Source organism: Eurosta solidaginis, chromosome 5 (assembly GCF_040869045.1).
Source record: "Eurosta solidaginis isolate ZX-2024a chromosome 5, ASM4086904v1, whole genome shotgun sequence".
Classification (NCBI taxonomy): domain Eukaryota; kingdom Metazoa; phylum Arthropoda; class Insecta; order Diptera; family Tephritidae; genus Eurosta; species Eurosta solidaginis.
The window spans coordinates 186,285,877-186,313,232 of NC_090323.1; the positions used below are offsets into that span (position 1 = coordinate 186,285,877).

General features: G+C 36.6%; 1 protein-coding gene across 2 annotated transcripts in view; it reads left to right on the forward strand.

Annotated features, from left to right (window-relative positions):
• Positions 1-25,590, forward strand: part of LOC137251842 (G-protein coupled receptor dmsr-1-like) — a 604,920-nt gene extending 579,330 nt beyond the window's left edge. For both annotated transcript variants that reach the window (XM_067786736.1, XM_067786735.1), the window contains exon 6: positions 25,233-25,590. In XM_067786736.1, the coding sequence (XP_067642837.1) occupies positions 25,233-25,480 (248 nt within the window). In that variant the 3' untranslated portion in view covers positions 25,481-25,590. The remainder of the gene's footprint in view (positions 1-25,232) is intronic.
• Positions 25,591-27,356: the final 1,766 nt, after the last annotated feature.

Consider the following 27,356-nt stretch of genomic DNA (forward strand, 5'->3'; position numbering starts at 1 on the left):
AGGAAGAAAAAAAAACGTTTCTTTTGCCTTCAATTTATTAGCCACAAGGCTCCTATAATCACAGCATTATTTATCCGCCTCCCAAACTCATCTCCCAAGCATGTTACTAGGAGTAACGGTTGTATATGGATTCATGTCAGAAAATTTTAGAAGTGGTGGTGATTATTGCATGTACAGGCAGCACTCATGGCGCTGAACGCATTTTACGGTTTCTTGATGTTAGCGACAACAATCTGGTATCACAGAAATAGGAACGGCAACGAAAAGAATAAATCAGAAACATCGGGGTATTGTTAAGCGTTTTTTTTTTTTACCTTTCTCCTTCTCCGCCCTTCTCCTCCTCCGTATTTTCCATCACTTGTTTCTTCCTCCATCTAACCCATATATATAATACTCCTATATTGCTAATAGAAAATGCTCGCAATGTGTTTTGAATTCGAAATCAAAACAAGACCGCCTATACAATTTTTGTGATTGTGGCAGCATAAGTGTGACAAGAAAAAATTTAAATTTAGGTACATTCGATTATAGAATACAAAAACAAAAACGTTTAAACAGCAATATATGGGCACTCGGCTGTTTGGGAATGTAGCCTTTTGTAGCAAGTAGGAGTATTACATATATGATGTATCCCTATCTCTCTATCCTTGCCTTACTCTATCCCTTTCTCCTTCCCTATTTTCCTTTCTCTCTATATAGAAAATAATGGAAAAATACATGAGGTTGCCAAATTTGCTGGAGATATTTTAAAAATTGGAGAGGGTGCTGTGGGTTCCAACACACAGAGAGGAAAACAGACTGTAAGGGCAAAATCTACTGGACTATTAGTTGACATATACCATTTTTATACTCAGTTGAGCAGAGCTCACAGAGTATATTAACTTTGATTGGATAACGGTTGGTTGTACAGGTATAAAGGAATCGAGATAGATATAGACTTCCATATATCAAAATCATCAGTATCGAAAAAAAATTAGATTGAGCCATGTCCGTCCGTCCGTCTGCCCGTTAACACGATAACTTGAGTAAATTTTGAGGTATCTTGATGAAATTTGGTATGTAGAATCCTCGGCATTCATCCCAGATCGCTATTTAAAACGAACGATATCGGACTATAACCACGCCCACTTTTTCGATATCGAAAATTTCGAAAAACCGAAAAAATGCGATAATTCATTGCCAAAGGCGGCTAAAGCGATGAAACTTGGTAGAGGGGTTGACGTTATGACGCAGAATAGAAAATTAGTAAGATTTTGGACAATGGGCGTGGCACCGCCCACTTTTACAAGAAGGTAATTTAAAAGTTTTGCAAGCTGTAATTTGGCAGTCGTTGAAGATATCATGATGAAATTTGGCAGAAACGTTACTACTATTACTATATATGTGCTAAATAAAAATTAGCAAAATTGGATGAAGAACACGCCCACTTTTTAAAAAAAAAATTGTTTAATTCAAATTTTAACAAAAAATTTAATATCTTTACTGTATATAAGTAAATTAAGTCAAAATTCAACTCCAGTAATGATATGATGCAACAAAATACAAAAATAAAAGAAAATTTCAAAATGGGCGTGGCTCCGCCCATTTTCATTCAGTTTGTCTAGAATACTTTCAATGCCATAAGTCGAACAAAAATTTACCAATCCTTCTCAAATTTGGTAGGGGCATAGATTCTATGACGGTAACTGTTCTCTGTGAAAATGGGCGAAATCGGTGGAAGCCACGCCCAGTTTTTAAACACAGTCCACCGCCTGTCCTTCCGCTCGGCCGTTAACACACTAACTTGAGCAAAAACCGATATATCTTTACTAAACTTAGCCCACGTACTTATCTGAGCTCACTTTATCTTGGTATAAAAAATGGCCGAAATCCGACCATAACCACGCCCACTTTATCGATATCGAAAATTACGAAAAATGAAAAAAATGCCATAATTCTATACCAAATACGTAAAAAGGGATAAAACATGGTAATTGGATTGGTTTATTGACGCAAAATATAACTTTGGAAAAAACTTTGTAAAATGGGTGTGACACCTACCATATTAAGTAGAAGAAAATGAAAAAGTTCTACAAGCCGAAATCAACAGCCCTTGGAATCTTGGCAGGAATACTGTTAGTGGTATTGAATATATAAATAAATTGGCATTACCCGACAGATGATTTTCTGGATCACCTGGTCCACATTTTGGTCGATATCGCGAGAACGCCTTCACATACACATCTAAGGGCCACTCGCTTTTAAAACCCTCATTAATACCTTTAATTTGATATCCATATCGTCAAACACATTCTAGAGTCACCCCTGGCCCACCCTAATGGCGATATCTCGAAAAGGCGTCCACCTATAGACCTAATGCCCACTCCCTCTTAAAATGCTCAGCAACACCTTTCGTTTGATACCCATATCGTACAAACATTCTAGAGTCACCCCTGGCCCACCCTAATGGCGATATCTCGAAAAGGCTTCTACCTATAGACCTAATGTCCACTCCCTCTTAAAATGCTCAGTAACACCTTTCGTTTGATACCCATATCGTATCTCGAAAAGGCGTCCACCTATAGACCTAATGCCCACTCCCTCCTAAAATTCTCAGTAACACCTTTCGTTTGATACCCATATCGTACAAACATTCTAGAGTCACCCCTGGCCCACCCTAATGGCGATATCTCGAAAAGGCGTCCACCTATAGATCTAATGTCCACTCCCTCTTAAAATGCTCAGTAACACCTTTCGTTTGATACCCATATCGTATCTCGAAAAGGCGTCCACCTATAGACCTAATGCCCACTCCCTCCTAAAATGCTCAGTAACACCTTTCGTTTGATATCCATATCGTACAAACATTCTAGAGTCACCCCTGGTCCACCTTTATGGCGATATCCTGAAATTGCGTCCACCTATAGAACTATGGCGCACTCCCTTTTAAAATACTCTTTAATACCTTCCATTTGAAACCAATGTCATAAAAACACATTCCAGGGTTAGCCTAGGTTCATTTTGCTAAATGGTTATTTTCCCTTATTTTGTCTCCAAAGCTCTCAAGTGAGTATGTAATGTTCGGTTACACCCGCCTTCCTTACTTTTTTTTTTTTTTACGATACCAACTTAGTGTATGTGTATGTGAGTTGAAATGGTGTATTCCTGCAAAAAATTGTGCGATTAATCTCTAAAGAGATTGGTCTCCGATTGGTCTCTTTTGTCTACATTTGGCCATAATTGATCTCCTTTCGTCCCTTTCGGGTACAGTTGGGTTTAGTCAGTTTGAAATCTGTGTAGCTCATTTTAAGAAATATTAAAAAAAACGTCAACGAAATGAGTAAAATAATAAAAGGTATTGAATCGAATTATTTATGAAAAATGCGCAGCTCTCTACCGAACCTAAATTACTAGGACGATAGTGCCGAGGTTAGGATAAAATTTTCGGAGAATATTTTTTATTCCGTTTTGAAAAGCGGCATCAAACAGCTTACATCAAATAGATTTGGTGGTTTGGCAAACCCTTCGATTGTGTTTCTGCCATGATGGTTTCTCAGCAAAAAAATCACCTGCCTTAGCAAATGCGTACTTCAATATAAACCGGAAATGAAACTAAAACAATTTGAATTATTGTTTTATTATAAAATGGATTACTACCATTGGAGTTAAAAATGCGACTGGTCCCTATTTGAGTACTTATTGAAACGAATATGGCCTAGTCTTCATATGTTCCCATATGGGTACTCTTTCGGGTATAAATGGGTACAATTAGTCTCTTCATAGGACATGCTCAAACAAAAGTGAGCAGTTCAACTAATATAAATAGATCAAAACTGCTATTGGTCGCATATACCTTTGCGACTCATTCCAGATTCATCCTAGACTAATCGCATTCTTTGCTGGGATATGGAAAAAATATGTATGTATGTATAGCTTTGTATGTAAACAAATTGTCACCGCTTGTTGTTTGTTGGTTCAACATAAAGTGGAGAGGTGTGGAGTTTTGCACAAATCTACTGATTCTTTATTCGATTGGCATATTTGATTATTTAGTAGAAATACCAGAGAAAGTTTGTATAAATTACTAATCAAATCAGACAGTTAATGCCTCATTAGGGACTATGCTTTTACTTATTTACTTGTTTGCACGACTGCCGTGTCACACTAAAAAGCATATCATTACAATAATGAGGTGAACGTGACTAAGTAAGTATGATGACTTGTGTTCATTCGCTCGCCCATTTAATGTCGCCTGGGTGATGGGAACATCAATCACTTGTGCTATGTTCAGTGTTTCAATTATATTCAAGAACTTCGTATGGGGCATTCAATTATGACGGGTGGGACATTTTGATTCGATTTTGACTCTAATATTATTAGTAATTTCTCTTTAACTAGAAATTAAAGAAGTTTTGAAATTTTATCAGTTAAAGACAAATGATATGAAGCTACTGAATAGCAAAAACTCTTATATACCAATTTCTAAGAGTGACAGGTGGGACAATAGGTGGATGAATTCACTTTCCACTTTCCGAAAAAATATAAAAATATTTTCAAAGTTAGCTATAACATATGTTCTAATAAGAAACTAAGATCCAAATTGTAATATAATGTAATTTATAATTTATATAATTTAGCAAATAAAAAACATAAGCCCACGGTGGGACAAATTGCATTGGGGCTACATGATGCATGAATAATTATGAATTTAGCTTACTGTTTCACTGTAAATATTTACCTTTTTTTGATAAACTAGAAGATATGTAAATTTTGTTTTATCTTTTATGCACTTGAATACAATGTTTAATTTCCAGTTTTTATTTCCTTTTGTGAATTGACCCATATTCAAACATTAAGTAGGAATATCAGCCCACCTTATTTATTTACATGATTTTCCCCCAGCCGGTTAGTGGGCTTAAAATATGCCTGCGACGGATATGCCTGTCGTAAGAGGCGACTAAAATACGCAAATAATTCAAGAGGTTATATAGCGCAACCCTTTCAAGGGGTTACCAGCGCAAATTATAGCTTCTCCAACCTTATTGTAAACCTCACCTATGCGTGGTGAATCCTGTCTCTTAACCAGCCTCGGCTCTGGCAACCCCAAGTTAGTCATGGAATTAGGAGTTGGGGGCAGAATGGCCTAGAAGTTTCAATATGGTCAAATTAATTCGTTCTCGAGATGATTAGGATTGTATCTTCATTGTACCTTCATCGAACGTACCGGATCTATGTCCGAAAAAGTACCATCATCATCGATAACACTCCCCAAAACTTTCGTGGAGTGTTTTTATCGCTACAACATTATTGTACAGCTCTATTTATGAAAGTTATGAAGCCTTCGACACAATCAAAGCCAGTTCCGCCCATAGTAGTTTTAATATATTGTAACGAATTTGCTTGCAAATCCTCTTATTTGCAATCCTCTGCTAAGTTCGAATCACTAAACTGTTGAATAAATAACTCCAACTTGTAATAATGCAAAATGGCCTTTATTAAAGTACTTCACAATACACTCAAACTGTGCAACGAATAGCTTGCTTAATAACCACACTGATTGATAGCTCAATAAAACTCTACTATTCAAAATAATGCTGCTATTGCTCGCTAGATATCGTCCTAATCGCAACTGCTTGACAACTCAAATCAAACTGAATTACTTCTTACTCGCTTGCCCCGCTTTTATAGTTTACGCTGCATACTTCTAGGCTCTTCGATTTCCAGAACTTACTAGTTGTTTCGGCTACAAAATCGCCAGCCACAAATACGTGCACAAATTATTGCTCTCTCTTGTGACAACTCAGATAAGATATATGCATGTGTTTGTAGTTTACAGTCTCCCGCACACACATAAGCGTATAAGTAAATTCATCGGTGGGTGACATCTCATCTCTCGCTGCCTTGTATGTAAATGTTGCTCGTCGGAATGTGTACATATGTGTAGACGCAATTATTGATTCGTTCATGTAGATACATAATGATTGAATTATTGATGTGAATTCACGTCACTGCTTAGCATTTGCCTGGAGATGGCAGCACTCCTCAGTTTTGCTAATATTCGTAACAATATGTTAAGCAGTGGTATATCAGTACATATGTATATGTGTAGGTGCAAAGTCTCTTATGATAGATTTAGACTTCCGTATATCAAAATCATCAGTATCGAAAAAAATTTGATTGAGCCATGTCCGTCAGTCCGTCTGTCCGTCTTTCCATTAATACGAAAACTTGAGTAAATATTGAGATATCTTCACCAAATATCGCACACGAGCTTATCTGGACCGAGAATAGATTAGTATTGAAAATGAGCGAAATCGGATGATAACCACGCCTACTTTTTATATATATAACATTTTGGTAAACACAAAAAACCTGATTATTTAGTAAATAATACACCTAGAATGTTGAAATTTGACGTGTGGACTCATATTGGGACTCTTGTTAAAATTTGAACAAATTTTTTAGAATGGGCGTGGCACCGCCCGCTTGTGTTAAAATTAGTTTTACAAATATTATTAATCATAAATCAAAAATTGTTAAACCTATCGTTTTTTCGGCTTTTATCGGTAGCAACCGACACCGACAAGTTATTTTTTATAGACTGTTTATTATCGAAAGCGAAACTACCGTCGAGCTCTTGATTTTTTTACCGTTTCTCCTCTCATAATCATCAGTTTCTTTTTGGTTTTTCATCGCCTATATATGTGCAGATGTGCTATTGAAATTTTCTCCATATCTTTTCCATAATAAACCAATGAGTCGTCGATAACAAATGGATAATACAACTAAACATATTTTTACCACTCCGAAAACAAACAGATAGCTTTTGGAGAACGAATCGATAACCCTTTGTTAAGATATCGATAACTTAACGATAAATTATTATTATATTTTCGATATCGAATCGATAACAACAAATCAATATATTTTCGAAAAAAATTCATCAAGGCGCCAATAATAAATTGGTCCCATTCTGATAAAAAAAAATCGATAACTTTTTGACTACATATCGATAAATATTTGACATATTTTCGATAGTAAATCGATAAAATTTCGATAACAAACCTATAACTCATTGATAACATTTGTTACCGACTACAAACCGATGTGTCATCGAGAAAGAGTGGCTATTTTGCTCGTTTATCGTGACCGATCGCGCGATTTTTTATTCCAAATTTTCGTCTGGGGCGCTTTTTATTTTTATACCTTTCATGAAAACGAAATGGTATATTAATTTCGTCACGAATCCCAAATTTGTAAGTCCTTAAAGAAAAATAGATAGACCCAACATTAAGTATACGGAAATAATCAGGATGAAGAGCTGAGTGGATTTAGCCATGCCCGTTTGTTCGTCTGTCCGTCTGTCTGTTTGTATGCAAACTAGTTCCTCAATTTTTGAGATATCTTGATACAATTTGAAGAGCGTGCGTATTTGTATATTGCACATATTGTTGTCTGAAAAAATTGATGAGATCGGTCGTATATATAGTATATATCCCCACAACCGATTTTTGAGATAAGAAACTTTTCGTAATTACTGCCCTATTTTAAGAGCTAGAGGCTTCAAATTTCAACGAATGCTTACGTATATATTGTTCGGTGGTATATATATTATATACCCCATATAAACTCTAATTTTTGACCCTTTTTACGGCTAGAAGCTTCAGATTTCACAAATTTCATCAAATAATTACGTTTACGTCATATATTGTTGAAATACGTGATAGTTTTTACATGCAGACCACAAAAAACGATAAACTTTGCATCCTCGCACAAAGTGCCTAGCTATTTTTATTCTCAGCTTGCTTTGCACACAGAGTATATTAACTTTGATTGGAAAACGGTTGGTTGTACAGGTATAAAGGAATCGAGATAGATATAGACTTCCATATATCAAAATCGTCAGTATCGAAAAAAAATTTGATTGAGCCATGTCCGTCCGTCCGTCCATCCGTCTGTCCGTTAACACGATAACTTGAGTAAGTATTGAGATATCTTCACCAAATTTGGTACACGAGCTTATCTGGACCCAGAATAGATTGGTATTGAAAATGAATGACGAAATCGGATGATAACCACGCCCACTGTGTACAAAAAATTCGGTGACAGACGGTAGGTTTTAAGACCGGGGCAAACTCATGTAAGAACGAAAACGACGAGGGAACACTTCTCGGTTCTCCTAAATGGAGGCAACGATTTACCGTACAGAGATCCCGATCCCGCAATCGATGGTGATGGAATAAATGTCCCCCCACCTGATTATGATGAAGTCAGAGTAGCAATAACAAGATTGAAAACCAACAAGGCCGAGGGCGCTGATGGACTGTCTGCATCCATCAGCTTCTTAGCAAAATATGGGCGGACGAGTGCATGCCCGACGATTGGAATCTAAGCGTTCTTTGCCCAGTCCAGAAGAAGGGGGATACTGCAAACTGCACCAACTATCGCGGAATCAGCTTTTTTAATATCGTATACAAGGTCCTGTCAAGCGTATTGTGCGAAAGGTTGAAGCCCACCGTGAATCAACGGATTGGACCTTATCAGTGCGGTTTGAGACCTGGTAAATCTACCATCGACCAGATTTTCACAATACGCCAAATCTTGGAAAAACCCCTCGAAAAAAGAATCTACACACATCACCTCTTCGTCTATTTTAAATCCGCCTTCGATAGCACGAAAAGGAGCTGCCTATAAGCCGCTATGTCTGAATTTGGTTTCCCCGCAAAACTTATACGGCTGAGTAAAATTACGTTGAGCAACACCATCCGCTCAGTCAGAATGGGGAAGGACCTTTCCGAGCTGTTCGAAACTGAACGAGATTTCAGACATGGTGACGCCTATAGTGCGATTTCTTTAAATTGATGCTGGATAAAATTATACTAGCTGCAGAACTTAACCGCTCTGGAATAATATTGTATAGAAGGGTGCAATTATTGGCATATGCTGATGACATTGATATCATCGGCCTAAACACCCGCGCCGTTAGTTCTGCTTACTCCAAACTGGAAAAAGAAGCAGTAAAAATGGGTGTGATGGTGAATGAGGACAAAACGAAATACCTGATGTCATCGAGCAAAGAGTCAGCGCATATGCGCCTTGGCAACCACGCTACTGTTGGCAGCAATTTCGTAAAAGACTTCGCTTATTTGGGAACCACCACCAACACCAGCAACAACATCAGCTCGGAAATACAGCGAAGAATCACTCTTACCAATAAATGCTAGTTTGGACTAGGTAGGCAATTGAAAAGTAAAGTCCTCTCTCGGCAAACGAAAATCATACTCTACAAGTCACTTATCGTACCCGTCCTGCTACATGTATGGGTCAGAAGCATGAACCATGACAACAGCAGATGAAGGGGCTCTGGGAGTGTTCGAGAGAAAAGTTCTCCGAAAGATTTATAGACCTCTACGCGTTGGCGATGGCGAGTATCGAAGAAGATTTAACGATTAGTTGTAGGAGCTATACGCAGACATCAACATAGTCCAGCGAATGGAATATGACGCTCCGGAAAAGAAAGTGTTTCTATCGGAACCCGTCTATGGAAGCAGAGGTAGAGGGCGGCCCCCACTCCGTTGGAAGGACCGATAGGAAAACGATTAAACTCTGTTGGTGTGACCAATTGGTGCCGGTTTGCAGAGAGAAGGAGCCACTTGGGCGCCTTGTTGGACGGCCATAACCGCTTAAACGGTTAAGCTCCAATTAAGTAAGTAAGTAAGGAAATGAAAATTCTGAACTTGAATTATAATTTTCTGAACTTGAATTGTAATTTTCTTTGAATTTGAATTGGAGTTTTTGAACATGAATTTTCTGAACTTGAATTGGAAATTCTTAACTTAAATTATAATTTTCTGAACTCGAATTGTAAATTTCTGAACTTAAAATGGAAAAGTTGTAGAACTTCTAACCAGCACGGGGATCCCTTTCTTCTTCTTCCTCTCAACGATTATTTCCATATCCCTATCCCTTGGAAAGAAGGGGCGGAATTCCATACCTCTATTTCTCATCTGTCCTTTCCTGTACCTGGCCCTCTCTTCGTCTCTGGTAATGTGCCTATCCTATCCTGTAAATATTTTTTCCCCCTTATACCACTTATCCAAACGTCCTGTGCTGCTCCCTTTGCCACCACATCTTCCGCAATATCGTAAATATGAATCATTCGCAAATCGTCTTGAAGACATAAAAAAGGTTTCAACAAAATCGATGAAATCCTTTATACGCACTAAGGTGGAGTGATACCCTATGGATTTTTTTTTTGTTTTTTTTTTTTAATGGCCTAGCAATGAAAAGTTGTCTTTATAAGAGTTAACCAAAACCACCAAATATTATTTTCGAAGGTTGGCGTTTTGAGATGCCCCCAGCCCCAAGAAATTGAGCAAAATAATCGCGATTTTACAAAGTTCATTATTTACATATTGTTACGAATATTACCAACACTAAGGGGTACTGCCATCTCTAAGCCGATGCTAAGCAGCGCCTTGTATGCACATCCATATATCAATAATTATGTATCTACATAAACGAATCAATCATTATGTCTACACATATGTACGTATACGCAGCTGAGAAGCAACGCACAACCACATGCACATATCTGAGATACTCCCGAAAGTATGCAATGAGAGAAGCTATAAAATCGTGCAATTGTAGTTATAACTCAGAAATTTGATAGCTGATGTCCAACTAGTAGATTCTGGGAATGGAAGCGCCTAGAAGATGCGAACGAGGAAATCAGAGAGTATAAAATGCAACAACGGTAGAGGCGCAATAAGTCAGTTTCATTTAAGCTATCAAGCAGTTTTGATTAAGACGCTATCTGGCGAGCAATAGCAGTATTATTTATTGTGAAATACTTTTATAAAGGCCATTTTTCCATTATTCAATATTGGAGTTATTTATTCAACAGTTTAGTGATTCGAACTTAGCAGAAGGTTGCAAATAAGAGGATTTGCAAGTAAATTCGTTACAATATTTATTTTATTTCTTTTTTAATATACTTTACCTTAGTAAAGTTACATATTATAACTAAGAACAACAAATTTGAAATGGTGTTTTACAGTTTTTTGTTGATAATAGTATGTTTCTAATTAAGTGTATAAGTAAAAGTTTTACAGGGACATAGTTGGCCATGAAAATCAGTAGGCTTTGAAATAAATGAGCACAATAACAAGAAGCGAAACCAAATCAATGACAAAAAAAAATTGTACCTACCGTCGTTTTCAAAGTTTAGTTGCGTTGGTCACCTCTAAGCATGCGATGAGTGAAATAAAAATTTTCAAACTTATTTCTGGTCTAGAAAGGCAACAACTCTCTAGAGGACAGCCAAAAGCGATTTCGAAAAAAAATTAATTCACTCCACCCTAATACACACGCAGTGACATACACACGAATACAAAAAAATATTTACGCATATCAATATTTCCCTACACACTCAAAAGGCTTTAAAGTGTCAAAATTTATTTACTATTTCATATCTCTTTTTATTCGACACTTATCACAAAATCTCCATAGGAATTTATTTGATTTTGTTGAACCAATTTAGTTTAATAAATTTTAGATCGTTTTAGTAACTACAAAGTTGACTACAACATATGTATATTATTGTTAAAATATTTACATAGATTTGCTCTGTCAATAACACATTTCAATGGCAGAAAAGAGAAAATGTTTTAAATTCCCAATTAACTTTCCTATGGAAAAGCTTTTGCAAATCTGCTTATGATACGCAGAGTCATCTAACCTAAATATTAAATTTCTACTCCAACATATACATACATTCACAAATACTTTAGAGGCAGTTAATACATATTTATTTATTTATTTATACGAAATGCCATTTTGCAGATTATGCAAATGAAAGTTTTGACAATGTGCTATATTCAACCGCTTTAATAAGGTCAATTTATGAAAGAAAATAAATGTTTCGAAATCTGTGTATGTGTGTGTGCTACCAATAATAACACTTTTGTGGAAACTATACATAATTGAATAAATATGTGTGTGTGTGTGCACGAATGATTGTGTTTATTATTATTTAGTTTTATATTAGAATTGTTATTTGTATCAGTCATAAATTTGGGCGTTGGGGTTGTTACTGCTTTGTTGTTATTTCTGTTTATTAGAAGTATGCACATATACAGCCACATTGTTCATATAAATATAAATAAAGTCGAGAGTCATTAAACAAAGTCTGTGATTTTAATTCACTTACTTAATTTGCGCTTAACTCTTTAAGCGATTATGGGCGTTCAACAAGGCGCGCCAGTCGCTTCTTCGCTCTGCGAACTGACCCCAGTTCGTCTCACCACGGGCAAGTAAATCGTGGTCCTTACTGCGGAGTGGGTACCTACCTCTTCCTCTGCTTCCAAAGGCGGGCTCCGACAAAAATACTTTCTTAGACGTAGCATCATCTTTCATTCGCATAACATCCCGTAGCCAGCATAACCACCTTAGTTACTTAATTAATAGGCGCTTAACCGTCTAAATGGTTATGGCCGTCCAACAAGGCGCGCCAGTCGCTCTTTCGCTCCGCCAACCGGTGCCAATTGGTCACACCGAGGGAGTTTAAATCGTTTTCCAACTGGTCCTTCCAACGGAGTGAGGGCCGCCCTCTACCTCTGCTTCCATAGACGGGTTCCGATAGAAACACTTTCTTGGCCGGAGCATCATCTTTCATTCGCATAACATGGCATAGCCAGCGCAGCCGCTGCGTTTTAAATCGCTGCACTATGTGGATGTCTGCGTATAGCTCGTACAGCTCATCATTAAACCTTCTTCGGTACTCGCCATCGCCAACGTGTAGAGGTCCATAAATCTTTCGAAGTACTTTTCTCTCGAACACTCCCAAAGCCGCTTCATCTGCTGTTGTCATGGTCCATGCTTCTGCCCCATATAGCATGACGGGTACGATAAGTGACTTGTAGAGTATGATTTTCGTTCGCCGAGAGAGGACTTTACTTTTCAATTGCCTACCTAGTCCAAAGTAGCATTTATTGGCAAGATTGGTTCTTCGCTGGATTTCAGTGCTGATGTTGTTGTTATTGTTGATGCTGGTCAGCATAACCGCTGCATTTTAATTCGCTGGACTATGTTTGTGTGTTTGTAAAGCTCGTACAGCTTATTATTAAATCTCCTTCAGTACTCGTCATCACCAACATATAGAGGTCCGTAAGTCTTTGGAAGAACTTTTATTGTGAACACTCCCAGAGCCGCTTTATTGATATTGCCATCGTCTATGATGGACTTTACTTTTCGATTGCCTACTCAGTTCAAAAAAGCACTTGTTGGCAAGAGTTTTTCTTCGCTTGAATTCTAAGCTGGCATGGTTTTTGATGTTAATGCTGGTTCTCAAATAGACGAAATCTTTCACAATCTCGAATTTATACCCGTCAACAGCGACGTGGCTGCCAAGGCGCCAATACGCCGATTCTTCCTAGCATGACAGCAACTACTGCATCTTGTCCTCATTTATCGGAAGACCCACTTTATTTCGTTTCTTTGTCTTGTCTGGAGAAGTCTAAACTCAGGCTCAGGCTTTGCTCAGGCGTATAATATCAATATCATCAGTGCACCCGAGAAGTTGTACGCTCTTATAATAGTTTGTATCATCACGGTTTAGTTCTGCTGCTAAGTAGAATTATCTTCTCCAGCATTATGTTAAAGAATTCTCACGAAAGTGAGTCTACGATAGGCATACCTACCGCGGGTACAGGCTAAGCCCCCATACCCGCAGTTCAACCTTCAAAACCCATTCAGCTGTCAACTATAGTGTTAATTAAACGATACGCTGTTGAATGTTACTCATACGACATGGCGTACCACGTACCGGTATATAAAATAAATCAGCACGAACGAGGATGTAGTAGGGCTTTGTATTTGTTTATTATCAACATTATTTATAGGAAAATATTTCTAAGGATAGTATACACTAATTATGTACACATGTGCCAAAAGTTGTTTGAGTATACGAAAATTCTTAACGTCTCTATAAAGCTTAATTAGTTTTATCTAATTCCTAACTCAAATGCTAACATATGTATGTACATTAGACCGGGTTGGTACCCATACAAAAAAAGTTTCAAAGTTCGCCGCTAAATTTCGGAAAACAATTTTTGTTTTTTTTTTTTGGTAATATTTTTTGATTCTTCGGCTGTAAATAGTTTTTTTTTTATTGTTACTTAGTTATTTTGCATCCGATTTTTTTACATATTGACTTAAGGAAATGGCTCAAAAGCAATAAAGTCATGAACTTGGACCTCATAGCTCGCTCGAAAGGACATTAAAAGCTAATATGCAGATTTGTGTACATATGTGACCAATATAATGTCATATTAATTCTAGAAATCGGATGTCAAATAACCAAGTTACATTATAAAAATGATTTGGGCTGTATTTCGTGGGATCAAAAATAAATTGAAAACAAACTTTGTCGAAACTCTCTCAACATAAGCTTCAAATTTAGGGGCGGACTTTTACAACTTTTTTTGCGACACGGTCTAATATATACTTCGTGCCAAAGTAAAGATCGATTTAGAAAATCAAATAATCGTTGAGTTGCTATTATTTGAAAAATCTAAGCCTAGGGCAAGTTCGCCTAAATTGCTACCTAAATAGATAAAAAATCGGAATCACGGCAAAATGTCGATAATGCAGTGCACTATTATTATTAGGCTTGGAAGCAATGCTACCTTTATGTAGATCTATCGTGCATGACCTTTCAGCCTAATTTTGTACGTGGATGCTTTTAATGTATCTAAGTACCTCTTAAAGCTTTTAGTCCATATCACATGTGATTAAGAGTCACATCACCTAGATGGGAGAGTCTCTGCCTTGCCAGAGCGACGCATTCGCAGATAATATGAACCGAAGTCTCAGCCTAAAGCTCACGGAAACGACAAATTTGAGTATCGAATAACTTACTTAGGTGATAACGTAGACCACGATGTCCGCTATAGTACCCAGTGAGAATTCGTAGGTCCTCTCTGTTTGGAATAATGAGTTTGGCCGATACTTTCGTTGCCGGAAGTATAATTAGCTTAGCCTGTCTTTGTCCTACCGCAAACTTCTATTGCATGGATTTCTGCCTGAAATATGGTGGGGTAGCATCCTATTCGTATCGATTTCTTGAAGTTCGGCACAGATATGCTAGCTCCCGTCCATCTGTCATCGATTATCGATCCACCCGTGAACCAGACCTCTGAGTTAGGGCCATTATAAGGATTTCCTCTTTTACAGTGCGTTCTGCCCACAACGGACACTTCGAACTTCCTTGAGATTCTGAGCTTAGGGGACATTACGTCACAAAGTTGTAATGTCGGATTTCCTATGGATTTTCTTATTACTTTCATATACCCTATCATGCTTGCTAGTTTCAACTCCGAAATATTTTTAAATCTTAGTGCACCTAGTGTTGCCTCTTTCTCTATCAGAATAGGGAAGGGAGATATTCCCACTAAAGCACTAAGTGCATCAGTAGGGAACATTCTCATCGCATCCGTTATGGCAATGAAAATTAGTCGATGCAGTTTGCTTATTTTTGCTGCTGCCGTTATTTATGTGGGCTTCTGCCACCAAACTAGGGAAGCGTGGAGAGTATTGTCTTTACAACAGTATTAAGTGCGCAGTATACCATTTTTGGAGATATCCCCCATGTTTTGCCATAGACTCGAGTACAGGCGAAGAAAGGTCTTGTGGCTTGGTTTAGGATACCATCCAAATGCAAAAAAAAGTTTCGATTTTTTTTTTTTTTCAACCTAAATTAAATATCTTTAAATTTTTAATTTTTTAATTTCACTTTTTTATTTCTACAGATAAGCAAATAAAATGCGATTGCATATTCAAAAGACCTACCATATAGACCAGATGGTGATGATTGGTGCTGCGGTTGGTGTCCGATTGATTCCTGAATAGTTTATAGATGGTACCTAATAGCTTCGCTTTAACGCAGGTAGAATAAGAATTGAATCCTTAATCATCAAAATATACTCATACTCCTCAGCGCACCACTGCTGCTTAAAATAAGATATTCGAGCCGTTTGTTAGTTAGTTCCATTTGAGTTGGTGCCATCCATCACGCCATGTATTTCACGATGTTCGAAAAAAGGGGCCCTGTATTCTGGAGACGCTGCATTTTTTTCGAGCTGCTGTTTAGGGATGCTTTCCCGCTCCATCGACATCTGCCCGGTTGAAGCGTGCATATACGAGTACATCGCGGTTTTGTATTATTTGCATAAACAAACATTATTTAATGGAATATTAGTTTAGTTACCTAAAATTTAGGTGATCTCGCAATCATCCCATAAAGACCTCACATAGACTGAATGTGCCCATAGTGTTACCAGAATTTGTTTGATGACCAAACGGAAGAACCCCAATCAGGTGCCAGTACATATGTTATAGGTTAGCTCCGTCATCTTGGCAAATACTAGCAATTTTATATGACCCAGCTTAATTGCTGCCTCGAGATCTAGTAACCCTGCCACCCGTAATAGCTGGAGGCTTGACCTGACGTGCGCAGGATACGAACACAGAACGTGCTCAACCGTTTTATCCTGCAGCTCACACTTCCGGCACTTGCTGTTACTGACGAGACCTAACATGTGAGCATGTGAGTCCAGAAAGCAATATCCAATCATTATGCCCATTGTGGGCCTTAAGTGTTCCCTCTTCAGGGATATGAGCCACTTTGTGAGTCTAATATAGTGGGATTTGCACATGATCTTAGAAATTTTGCAGCCCCGCGCTTTTGTCCACGCCTTTCCTGCTTGATGGATTATATGCCACTCCTGTCTCCTCTTGATTTCGCCCAAACGGATTGGGAGGCCTATCGTCGACTCAGCGAGTATTGCACCCTCTTTTGTGGCCTTTTCGTTACCTTCTATACCTATATGACCGGGAATCCAGTAAAGATGTATGATCCGGCCTAAGCGAAGTTTTTCCAATGCTTCTTTGCATTCCAGAACACTGCTTGATAAAGTACTGTGTGAGATTATTGCCTTAATCGCAGCCTGGCTATAAATATATGTATTGACGCGACTGCAGCTTAAGCACGCTTTCTCCAGAATTTCTGCTGCTTTCTTCACTGCTATAATTTCCACCTGAAAAACGCTGCAGTAATCTGGTAGCCTGTAGGATCTAGATATATATGGGTTTAGACAGTACACAGCAGACCCAACCCCTTCCATTAATATGGAACCACCCGTATAGACGTGTATAGTATTTTCTGCCATTTCTTCCCCAACCCTTTGGCTCAATTGTGGCCCCAATACCTCTCGAAGTTCAGGCACCGGACCATATATTCCGTTTGCCCGATATTAGATGGCGCTATACTGCTTTGGCCATAAGGCTGCCTCGAGGCCTTAAGCCTAGTTGCAGTTGCTAACGCGATGTTAAATAAATCAATAATTTGAATAGTGAAATTCGATTAATAAACGAACAAAAATCTAAAATCGAATAATCGAATTACTCGCATATTTTTAAGAGGTCTAGAGAACCTAATTAACACTGTTGAATGTTGCTCATACGACATGGTGTGCCACGTGCAGCACCAACGAGAATGTAAGAGGATTTGTAGGGGTTTGAATTTGTTTATTATCAACATCATAAGAAAATAAAATTAAAGAAAAAAAACTTTTTTAAAAATAAGCTTTTATTATTTTGGTTAATAAAATTAACTAAAAAGTAAACAATAAATTGACTCTAAAGAAATATAACACTTTATAAGTTCATTGTAAGCTTAAACGATAATTAGGCTTTTTCGTCTGCGACAAAAAAATTCTATATTGTACATAATTATATATTTTTAACATTAAAACTTTACACCTAAATTATTAAATCTTACAGTTTATATCACAGTCCTAATTGTTCTAATAAAAAACGTGTTAAATTTTGATGGTATAATTAAGAACATTTAGGATCTCATTTTCTTGCTATCGCAATGTAACACGCTTTTATTAGAACAATTAGGACTGTGATATAAACTGTAAGATTTAATAATTTAGGTGTAAAGTTTTAATGTTAAAAATATATAATTATGTACAATATAGAATTTTTTTGTCGCAGACGAAAAAGCCTAATTATCGTTTAAGCTTACAATGAACTTATAAAGTGTTATATTTCTTTAGAGTCAATTTATTGTTTACTTTTTAGTTAATTTTATTAACCAAAATAATAAAAGCTTATTTTTAAAAAAGTTTTTTTTTCTTTAATTTTATTTTTTACTTTTTAGTTCGTTTTATTAACAAGTAATAGAAGCTTGTTCTTAGAAAAGCTTTAAATATAAGTAAAGGAGGTGAAACAAAAACACATATTTCAGATACATCTGCGTATAATCAGAAACGATATAATATAGAGACATTGCATAGACGAAAAATGGTGTGAGGCAAGCTTCACAAAATTCTAGTAGGTCATATTCACCACTTACCACAGCAGAATTTGTTAAACTACCACTGCCTGTATTTGTTATTTAATAATTATTTGTACACTTTTTATTCAGCTAATGTGTTCAGAATTTTAACTTTTACTCTCTAAAACTCCAATCAGTGTATTTCTGTGCTTAAATTATGTTAAAAATTGTGTTAAAGTTTTTGGTGTGGTGAAAGTGACTTACTAGAATTTTGTTACGCTCCGCTGCTTTCCACCGAAGTTCGCGCATGCAATATCTTTATATTCAAAAATTTTTGGTATAATGCGGATTGGAATTTATTAGTACACATTTTATGCGCAGCAACTTCAGCGGTGTTTTCAAAGTTTAAAGCATAGTAAATATAAGTATTGAAGTCATGAGCCTGGGCATTCGCGCAATTTTAGTGATGTAAATTGCATGGCGCCAGCGCCAATGCGGTGCCAGCTCAATGGTAGCTCATTGACGAAATGACTCCAAGCGAATTTTTGACGCTACTTAGTAGTGAGTGCGTAGTACATTTTACTTGCGCTATTGAGTGAAATGACTTTTGTGTGTCAGGCACGAGTTTGGTGTTATTGGCGATACTGGCAATGATGACACTGAGCTGTTGACGGTAGCGCTGGTAGTTCAGATTTTGAATCAGAGAAAGAATTGATGACCCGTGTAAATTATTACGGCTTTGGCCTTGTAAATTATTATGGTGTATTTGTATATTTTAGATTTAATGCACAATTAATATATGTGTGTTTGAGCGGCCAAATAATAACAGTAGTATTGCTAAAGTGCTGCTTAGTTGATGGAATGTCGCTAATTTCCTAGCGATGATCAGCAGATTGTAAATATTTCGTTCAACGGACGCGCGAAATTGCCACATCTGCTCAAATTTTCCAAGATTTTCCATTCTTGATTTAACTTGAGCTGTTATGCCAATATTTTTCAGCCAGCTTTTTTCAAATAGGTAATTTTTCCAAAACCAAAATAAATTACAGAAAAGATTACAGAGTTAAACAGCCTTAAAAATTCAGCTATGTTGGTTATACACAGAAATACAACAGAGAGTTGTGTCTCCGCTTTTCGCAAGCGTTGAGATTCACCACGCGTGACACGCGTGATTCACCACGTCCAAATATCACAATCCACGGATAGGTACCGGCGGGTTTGTATGGGACTTAGGCTGTTATGCCAAAGTAAATACAAATCTTTACCGATAACTGTGTTATCGATTAATTTATCGAATTCTAACACAGTAATATTGCATTGTCATCGGAGATATACATGCGTGCAAAATTTCAGCTCAATCGGACACCGGGAAGTGTATCAAATTTAACTTGCAAGATTCCATTACAGACAACAAAAGTGAAACTAAATAAAAGCTTATAATATTGCTATGTATAGTATAGAACAATAAGAATACATTTGTGCGAAAAGTTGTTTGAGTATGTAAATGGGCTTAACGTCTCTGTAAAGCTTAATTTATTTTATCTAATTCCTGACTCAAATGCTTACGCATGCACATACACACTTAGTTATTTGGATAATACTCACATTCACTAAGCTCAATTACTTTAGTATTTATTAAATTATTTACGAACAACACGATCCCTTGTTAGGTCGCAATATATCTAAATGCTTGAACTGTGTATTTGGCTGGCTTAGATATTTGAAAATTTCTATAATAATCCCCATTTGTCGTTAGTTCGTTGTCGGTTTATCTTGCATTAAGTTGTATTAATTGCCGATATGTTGTGCAAGGTTACTGTGTATTGCTAGGCTTGATTCACATGAAACTGTTGGTAAGGAATTAGGGAATTAAGATAGATTTAAATTGCTGAACCAAATTCAATGTAATTGGAGCTGCTGAAGTGCTTTAGACAACGTAGAAATTAAAAAAAAAGGATAAAATTTGCATCCATTTGCTTCACTGGAAATATGGTAGCTACTGCTACAAGCTTCGATCTAAAAGTATACGTAACTTTTTCTTTATGGATCAGACACTTCTAGATATATGTATATACCTAGACATCTTATGTCGCGTTGACCGCCAACGTATTGAATACGCATATGGTGTTGTTTACTAAGAGGTACAAGTTCCCAATTGCACCAGGCCTAAGCTATAAGGGTGACACTGCAGGAGAAACCTTGCACAAAATATCTAGGAATAATTCTAGACAGAAGTAATAGTGGAAGCTCAACGTGGAGGAGAGCGTGAAGAAGACATCAACAGCACTTTATGCACGTAAAAGAATGTTGGCGTGTACATGAGATGTATCGCCCTTTAGTTGTTATTGGGTATTTACAACGATTGTAAAGCCTATCAAATACTATGAAGTCGTTGTTTGGTGCACAGCCACCCAAACACAAAAAATCCTACCTAAAAAACTGGAGGGGCCATGGTAGTATAGCATCTTCAATTACAGGACGAACGGACAACATTACTACACCAAAAGTATGTTAGAGTATAAGCTATTCCTATAAAAAATGGGGATAGCGATAGGCATACATCTATATTGGGTCCCAGGGCGTATGGGAATAAATGGGAATGAAAAAGCGGATGAACCAGCTAAAAAGGGCGCATCCCTCGAAGCTTGCTCCTTAGATGTCAAGAAAGTCTTTAGTAGCGGACATAAACCTAATCAGAACAGCAAAAGTGAAGAATTTAGAAGTAAGGGAAATGGAAGATTTCAAGGGAACAATATCTCGGTTGTTTTCGAAATAATTTGAGGCTGATTTCGGTATCGGCTTTGGAATCAGCTCGCAATATTTTCAGATCAAGAGAGGGGAAGGGAGGAAGGGAGAGATTCTCAAAAAAATATTTCATAACTATTTCGGGATTATTTCGCAACTATTCCTGGTTTAACGGAAGACCATTTGAGGCTTGTCTTTCAGATGATTTCAGAACTGCTTCCGATTTCTTTATTTATTTTTTATCCGTTCGGATTATTTAGGAGTTACTTCAGGGTAGTTTTCTGAAACTACTTTAGTGATCAATTCGATGCTATTCTAATTAAACTGCAATTATTTCAAATTTTTTCGTAGTAATCGGAGCGATTTCGAGATCGCTTCGGTACCATTTCGAAACTATTCCTAGATTAAGTCAGGACTATTTCGGGACGTTTTCAGGATCATTTTGGAGAAATTTCAGATAAATTTCGGATCCTTTCGCGTTTATGGGGATGGATTTAAGGGTTAACTCGGAGGCTATTGCAACATGATTTGGGACTTGCACGGGATAATTTTGGTTCTAATATATATATTTTTAAATAATTTTAAGATTAATTTTTAGATCATTTCTGGGTTATTTCAGAAATTTTGGGAATAATTTCGAGATTAATTTGGAGGTCAATTTGGGATTATTTTTACAGGGCTTTGGGATCATCTCGCGTATAACAATATCACTGCGGGACAATTTCGATATCAGTTTGCAGCCATTTCATAGCCGTTTCGATATTTGTTTCTCGCATCAGTTTGGGCCTACTTGGAATTGCTTTTGGGATCATGCAGTCATTCCTTGATTAATTTCGTACAATTTTAAAATCATCTCAGAATTGATTAAACGGTCAATTTGGGATTGTATGAACACCTCAGAATCATTTGGAGAATGTTTTTGGGATTGTTTCGGGACTATTAGCTAAAAACTGCTAAAAATCCAATGTTACTAAACTCTTGAAAGCGCGGCTATAAATATTCCACACAATTAGGTTTAAAAACATATACAATTGGTATGGTTCGAAAGCCTTGCCGAGTGTTATCGATGTTGGTGGTCCTTTTCCGGATGCAGAACCGGTACCTTCCGGTAACAAACACCATTAAGGCACAAGCCCGACCATCTCGGGTACGATTTATTATGACCACATGAAACTTTCCGGGCCATACCACCCTCCCACCCCCTAAATCCATGAGGAACTTGCGGTCGTCAGAGCCTTGGCTGTTAAAGTAAGAGAACTCGCCACGGGTAGGTGAGGTTGTTCGTATTTGTATGCGTATTTGCATTTCCTAAGCTCTTTGTGTTCATATTTCTTTTGCTTAGTCGTCTTCGCCTTCCTTTTCTGTCTTCTTCTAAGTAGTCATTTTACTCTGCCTATCCTTTTGCCAACTTACATCTGCGTCATCAGCCTAATATCTGCGATTTAAGACGAGACGAAATATAAACTCATCCATCACCATAAATAATTAACTCTCTGACAACCTATATGTATATGTAAGTTAAGGCGGGTCAAATTGTATGGATGTATTTTTTTTTTTTTTTTATCAGAAGTATAGCAAAAACGTAATCCACAGATGATGAGAGAAAAATTGCTGAAGACACCATAGCTCTAAGTCCGATTTCGAGTCCACCACTTATGCAAGATAGATATTTTGCCATATGAATGTATGGTTTGGCAAAAAATCTTCATAGCTTCTGATAGATTTATATGAAAAATATCACATTGAACTTACTTTAAAGGTATTTTACGCACATTTCAGAATCTGTATTAATATCTATAGTGTTTTTGAATATTAGTAGAGATAACATGCTTAAATTATACGAAATTAGCCTAAAATGAACTTTTTTTTAACTACTATATTATCATTTTTAACAAATTTCTTATTGACATTTTTTTCTTTACAGCTTTTTTTGTATTTAAATTTAAAACGGATGAACCTAATCCTTCTACTACATCTGAATACACTTTATCGCATATACTTGAACACGATATTATTGCATTTGGTTTATCAAGTGAATTAAATAATCTGGACTTACCGTCTAGTAGTGAAAGTTTAGGAATTTACCGCATTCGCCCAGGAATCTACATACCAAATTTCATCAAGATACCTCAAAATTTACTCAAGTTATCATGTTAACGGACAGACGGACAGACGGACGGATGGACGGACGGACGGACATGGCTCAATCAAATTTTTTTCGATACTGATGATTTTGATATAAGTCTATATTTATATCGATTCCTTTATACCTGTACAACCAACCGTTATCCAATCAAAGCTCTGCTCAACTGAGTATAACAAGTAAAGGTGTCTAAGTTCGAGTGTAACCGGCATTATATATTCAGCGTTAACTTCAATTGTACATTTCATTTCAGATAAATTTCTTTTCTACATAACACGTGGCACCGCCCGTTTAAATAGAAATATCTCCCCATTTCCTCTTACAATAAAACTTGATAAGTGAAACATCATGGATTCAAAACTATTTTTTGCTAAGTTATAGCTTATTATTCTAGTATACCACCCTTTTAAACTTGTTTTATATCTAAGTTCCGTGGTCTTTAACCGATCTCGTCCATTTTTCCTAGAAATATTTCCTGCTATAGGAAAAATTTGTGTACCCAATTTTATTACGATACGTTAATTTTTCTTCGAGTTATGGCTCCCGAAACATAGAAAATTGCTTACTCATAAAAGGGGCGGTGCCACGCCCATTTTATAAAATTTGAAGTTTTCATATTTATTGTTATAAATCCACTTGGGAAATTAAACACCATTGATATAAAGCTCTTTTTTGCAAAGATATAACTTGCTTTATTCGTCCATGCCCCTTTTAAAAATCTTATATATAAAAGTGGGCGTGTTCCTTAACCGATTTCGTAAATTCTTCAAAGCATTCCTTATATTAAAGGCAACCTCTCTGCCGAAATTTGTTACGATAGCTTTAACGATTTTTGATTTATGATTAATAATATTTGTAAAATGGATTTTATCACAAGTAGGCGGTGGCACGCCCAATTTAAAATTTGTTTACAAATTTTTATCAAGAGTCTCAAAGTGAGTCCACACGTCAAATTTCAACATTGTATTATTTACTAAATAATCAGGTTTTTATGTTTTCCAAAATGTTAGATATATAAAAGGTGGGCGTGGTTATCATCCGATTTCGCTCATTTTCAATACCTATCTATTCTGGGTCCAGATAAGCTCGTGTACCAAATTTGGTGAAGATATCTCAAAATTTACTCAAGTTATCGTTTTAACGGACAGTCGTACGGACGGACGGACATGGCCCAATCAAATTTTTTTTCGATACTGTAAGATCATAAATGAAACCATGTCAACTAATTAATAGAATAAGTAAGAATACATCACTGTAAAGGAAGAAAAGATGGTGGACTTCCGTTTCATTATTGGATTGACAACTGAAGAATAAAGTATTAAGGTAGTTAATCCGGACGTTTCTGTTGTTTTATTAACCATCGAAGGTAGAAGTTATAATACTGATGATTTTGATATATGGAAGTCTATATCTATCTATTTTCCTTTATACCTGTACAACCAACCGTTATCCAATCAAAGTTATACTTAATACCCTGTGCACAAGTACAGCGGGTATAAAAATAATTTTTTAAATAAATCACATTAAAATTATAAAAATTGTGTTGTTTTGCTTATTAATTGAAAATATAGGTATTTTTTGAAAAAATTTTCTACTAAAACGAATTCGAAAAAAGAAAAAGTGTCTGAATGAGAGTTGTTGGAAATGTTCTGAACTTATTTTAGCTGTAAAGAAAAAAAATTCCATAAGAAACGTGTTAAAAATGATAATATAGTAGTAGTATGGACCGGAAATAGGACTAAGAGCTATGGTGTATTCAGCACTTTTTCTTAGAATCATCTGTAGATTACGTTTTTGCTATACTCTTAATGGAAAAAAATTTTACCCGCTCTAATATAAATAGTATATTTGATTATGCCTCCAGGTACAGTGCTGGTAATACAATTCCTTCTCCTCTTAAGTTTCTCACACCCTACGTAAGACGGATTAAGTTACACGTCTGCTACTCACTCGTTTTACTTTCTTCTTCCGTCTACGTTTCCATATTACTTATATTGAATATTTGCTCTTTTTTTTCATCAGGTGATATCATGGACATACTGGCGCTACTCAATTCCAGCATTAATTTCATACTCTACTGCTCAATGAGCCGACAATTTCGCACAACATTCACCAAACTCTTCCGACCCCAGTTCCTCGACAAATGGCTGCCTGTGGCGCAAGATGATAATGGTCATTCGGGCGCGAATAGCCATCTGCGTAGTGAATTGGCAAGCAAATCGCAAGGTATCGAACAGAAATGTCTGCCGACGCAAGTAACAAATGTGTAGCAGAGGAATCAATTGCATTCGTGCTGTCGTGCCGAACCCTCTTGTGGTGATGGTAATCATGAAGATATAGAGCAGACGAGTGCGGCAGCAGCAGAAGGCTGTTGTGGTTGGCGTGGCAAGCAAACGAATGATAATGTAGCTAACTGCAAGAATAATAAGCATTTATGTGTGAATGGAAGTAGTGGTGGTGAAAGTGTTGATGCTGATACTGGTGGCGGGAATGGCAGTGCGTGTGCACAAGGAACTGAATATCGGCAAAATAACAACAATTGCAGTAGAAATAGTGGTAGTAATTGTAATGCCTTAAGAAACAACACACAAATTGTAGTAACTGTAGAAGATGAGCAGCAGCAACAACAACAAAAACAACAGCGACCGAAACAAATACGACCACGACGACGTGGTGCACGCAGTTGGCGTAGCAGTAATCATAGATACAGTTTGATACGTTATGTCTTATGTAATATAAAAAAAAATCAACAACAACAAAAGCTGCATCAAGCATATTTACAAACATGCAACGAGCAAAAAGCGCATTTGCAAACATCAAGAAATTCGCAATTGCAACAAAAACAAAGAAGCGAGCAACAACGAAACATTAATACACAGCCTCCGGCTATTGTTGTTGCAGTGGTGGTTGGTGCTACAATTGACCATCAAATACAACAACAAGAGCCACAACTAACCGTCGACTCAAATGTCAAACATAAACGAGAGCATACGAATGTAGTTGTAAATAGTAGCGAATGTTTTGATGCGGTTGACGGTGCGGTTGATGGTGCGGTTCGTGGTCATATGCAGGGATCTTTTTAATTGCACGAGTGAATGTGGTGGCTTCATTGAGGCGATTTCATAAACACAAACAAAACAAATGCCTGACACGTCACTTGGAAGTAGTAAAATGTTTATTTATTATTGCATACATTTAGGTTGTTCTTCATATATGTGTTTGGAATATTGCATGCAGTTATATTAGGGTGGTCTTCAAAGATCAAATCAATGTTTTTTTCAGTTTTACACCTACAAATGTTAACACAACAGTCAAATACTTAAAATGCCAATTATTGTTAAGGCGCTTTTTCATAGGATATCCCCCACCAAAGCAGTACACCGTCAAAAATTTTAGTTTATTTTTTAAACCTAGCGAAGTTTACTGCTGATTTTCATAGTATTTTTAAAACCACCAAATAACTTGAAGCAATTTTAAGATATTACGGTTTAAATTTAGCCCAAAAACTTGAAAAATACAATTTTCGATGAATAAATTAAAATCAAAAAGTTTTACCCATAACGCTCTTTTAAACTTTTTTGGTCTCTATTATAAACTGTAAGAGTATAAATACAATTTTTAATGTATTTGGGCTTAAATTTTAGTCCAGAATCTTGAAAAATGGAAATCTTGTGCACAAAAATGTTAACCAAAATGTTTCAATTTAAAACACGTCATATGAGCTCGTTCCGTTTTCGGCTTTACAAGAACTGCATTTAAAACCAAGTAAAGTTTGGTCGTATATGTAGACCGAAAAGTGTAAAATTTAAACCAAAGTTTTCAACCGTGTATATATAAGAATATGATTAAAAAAAAGAATAATAACTTTATTTGTTTTAGTCCCAGCAGCAAAACCTGCAAACTGTGTGACGCATCCCGGACCTCTCTTGACTGAGTTTTACTGTTTAGAGCATTGGAACAAAAAAAAAATTCAAATTAATTTGCAGGACCACCCTAATTTACAGCTGCGAACACCGAAATAACAGGCAATTTTTTATAAAATTTTGTCAATTACATTTTTCTTCTTTTTTTTTATAATGCTAAAAAACTTACATTAATTTTCTAAAAAGAACTATGCAAACCAATCTCAAAAACAGTCTTGAAAAA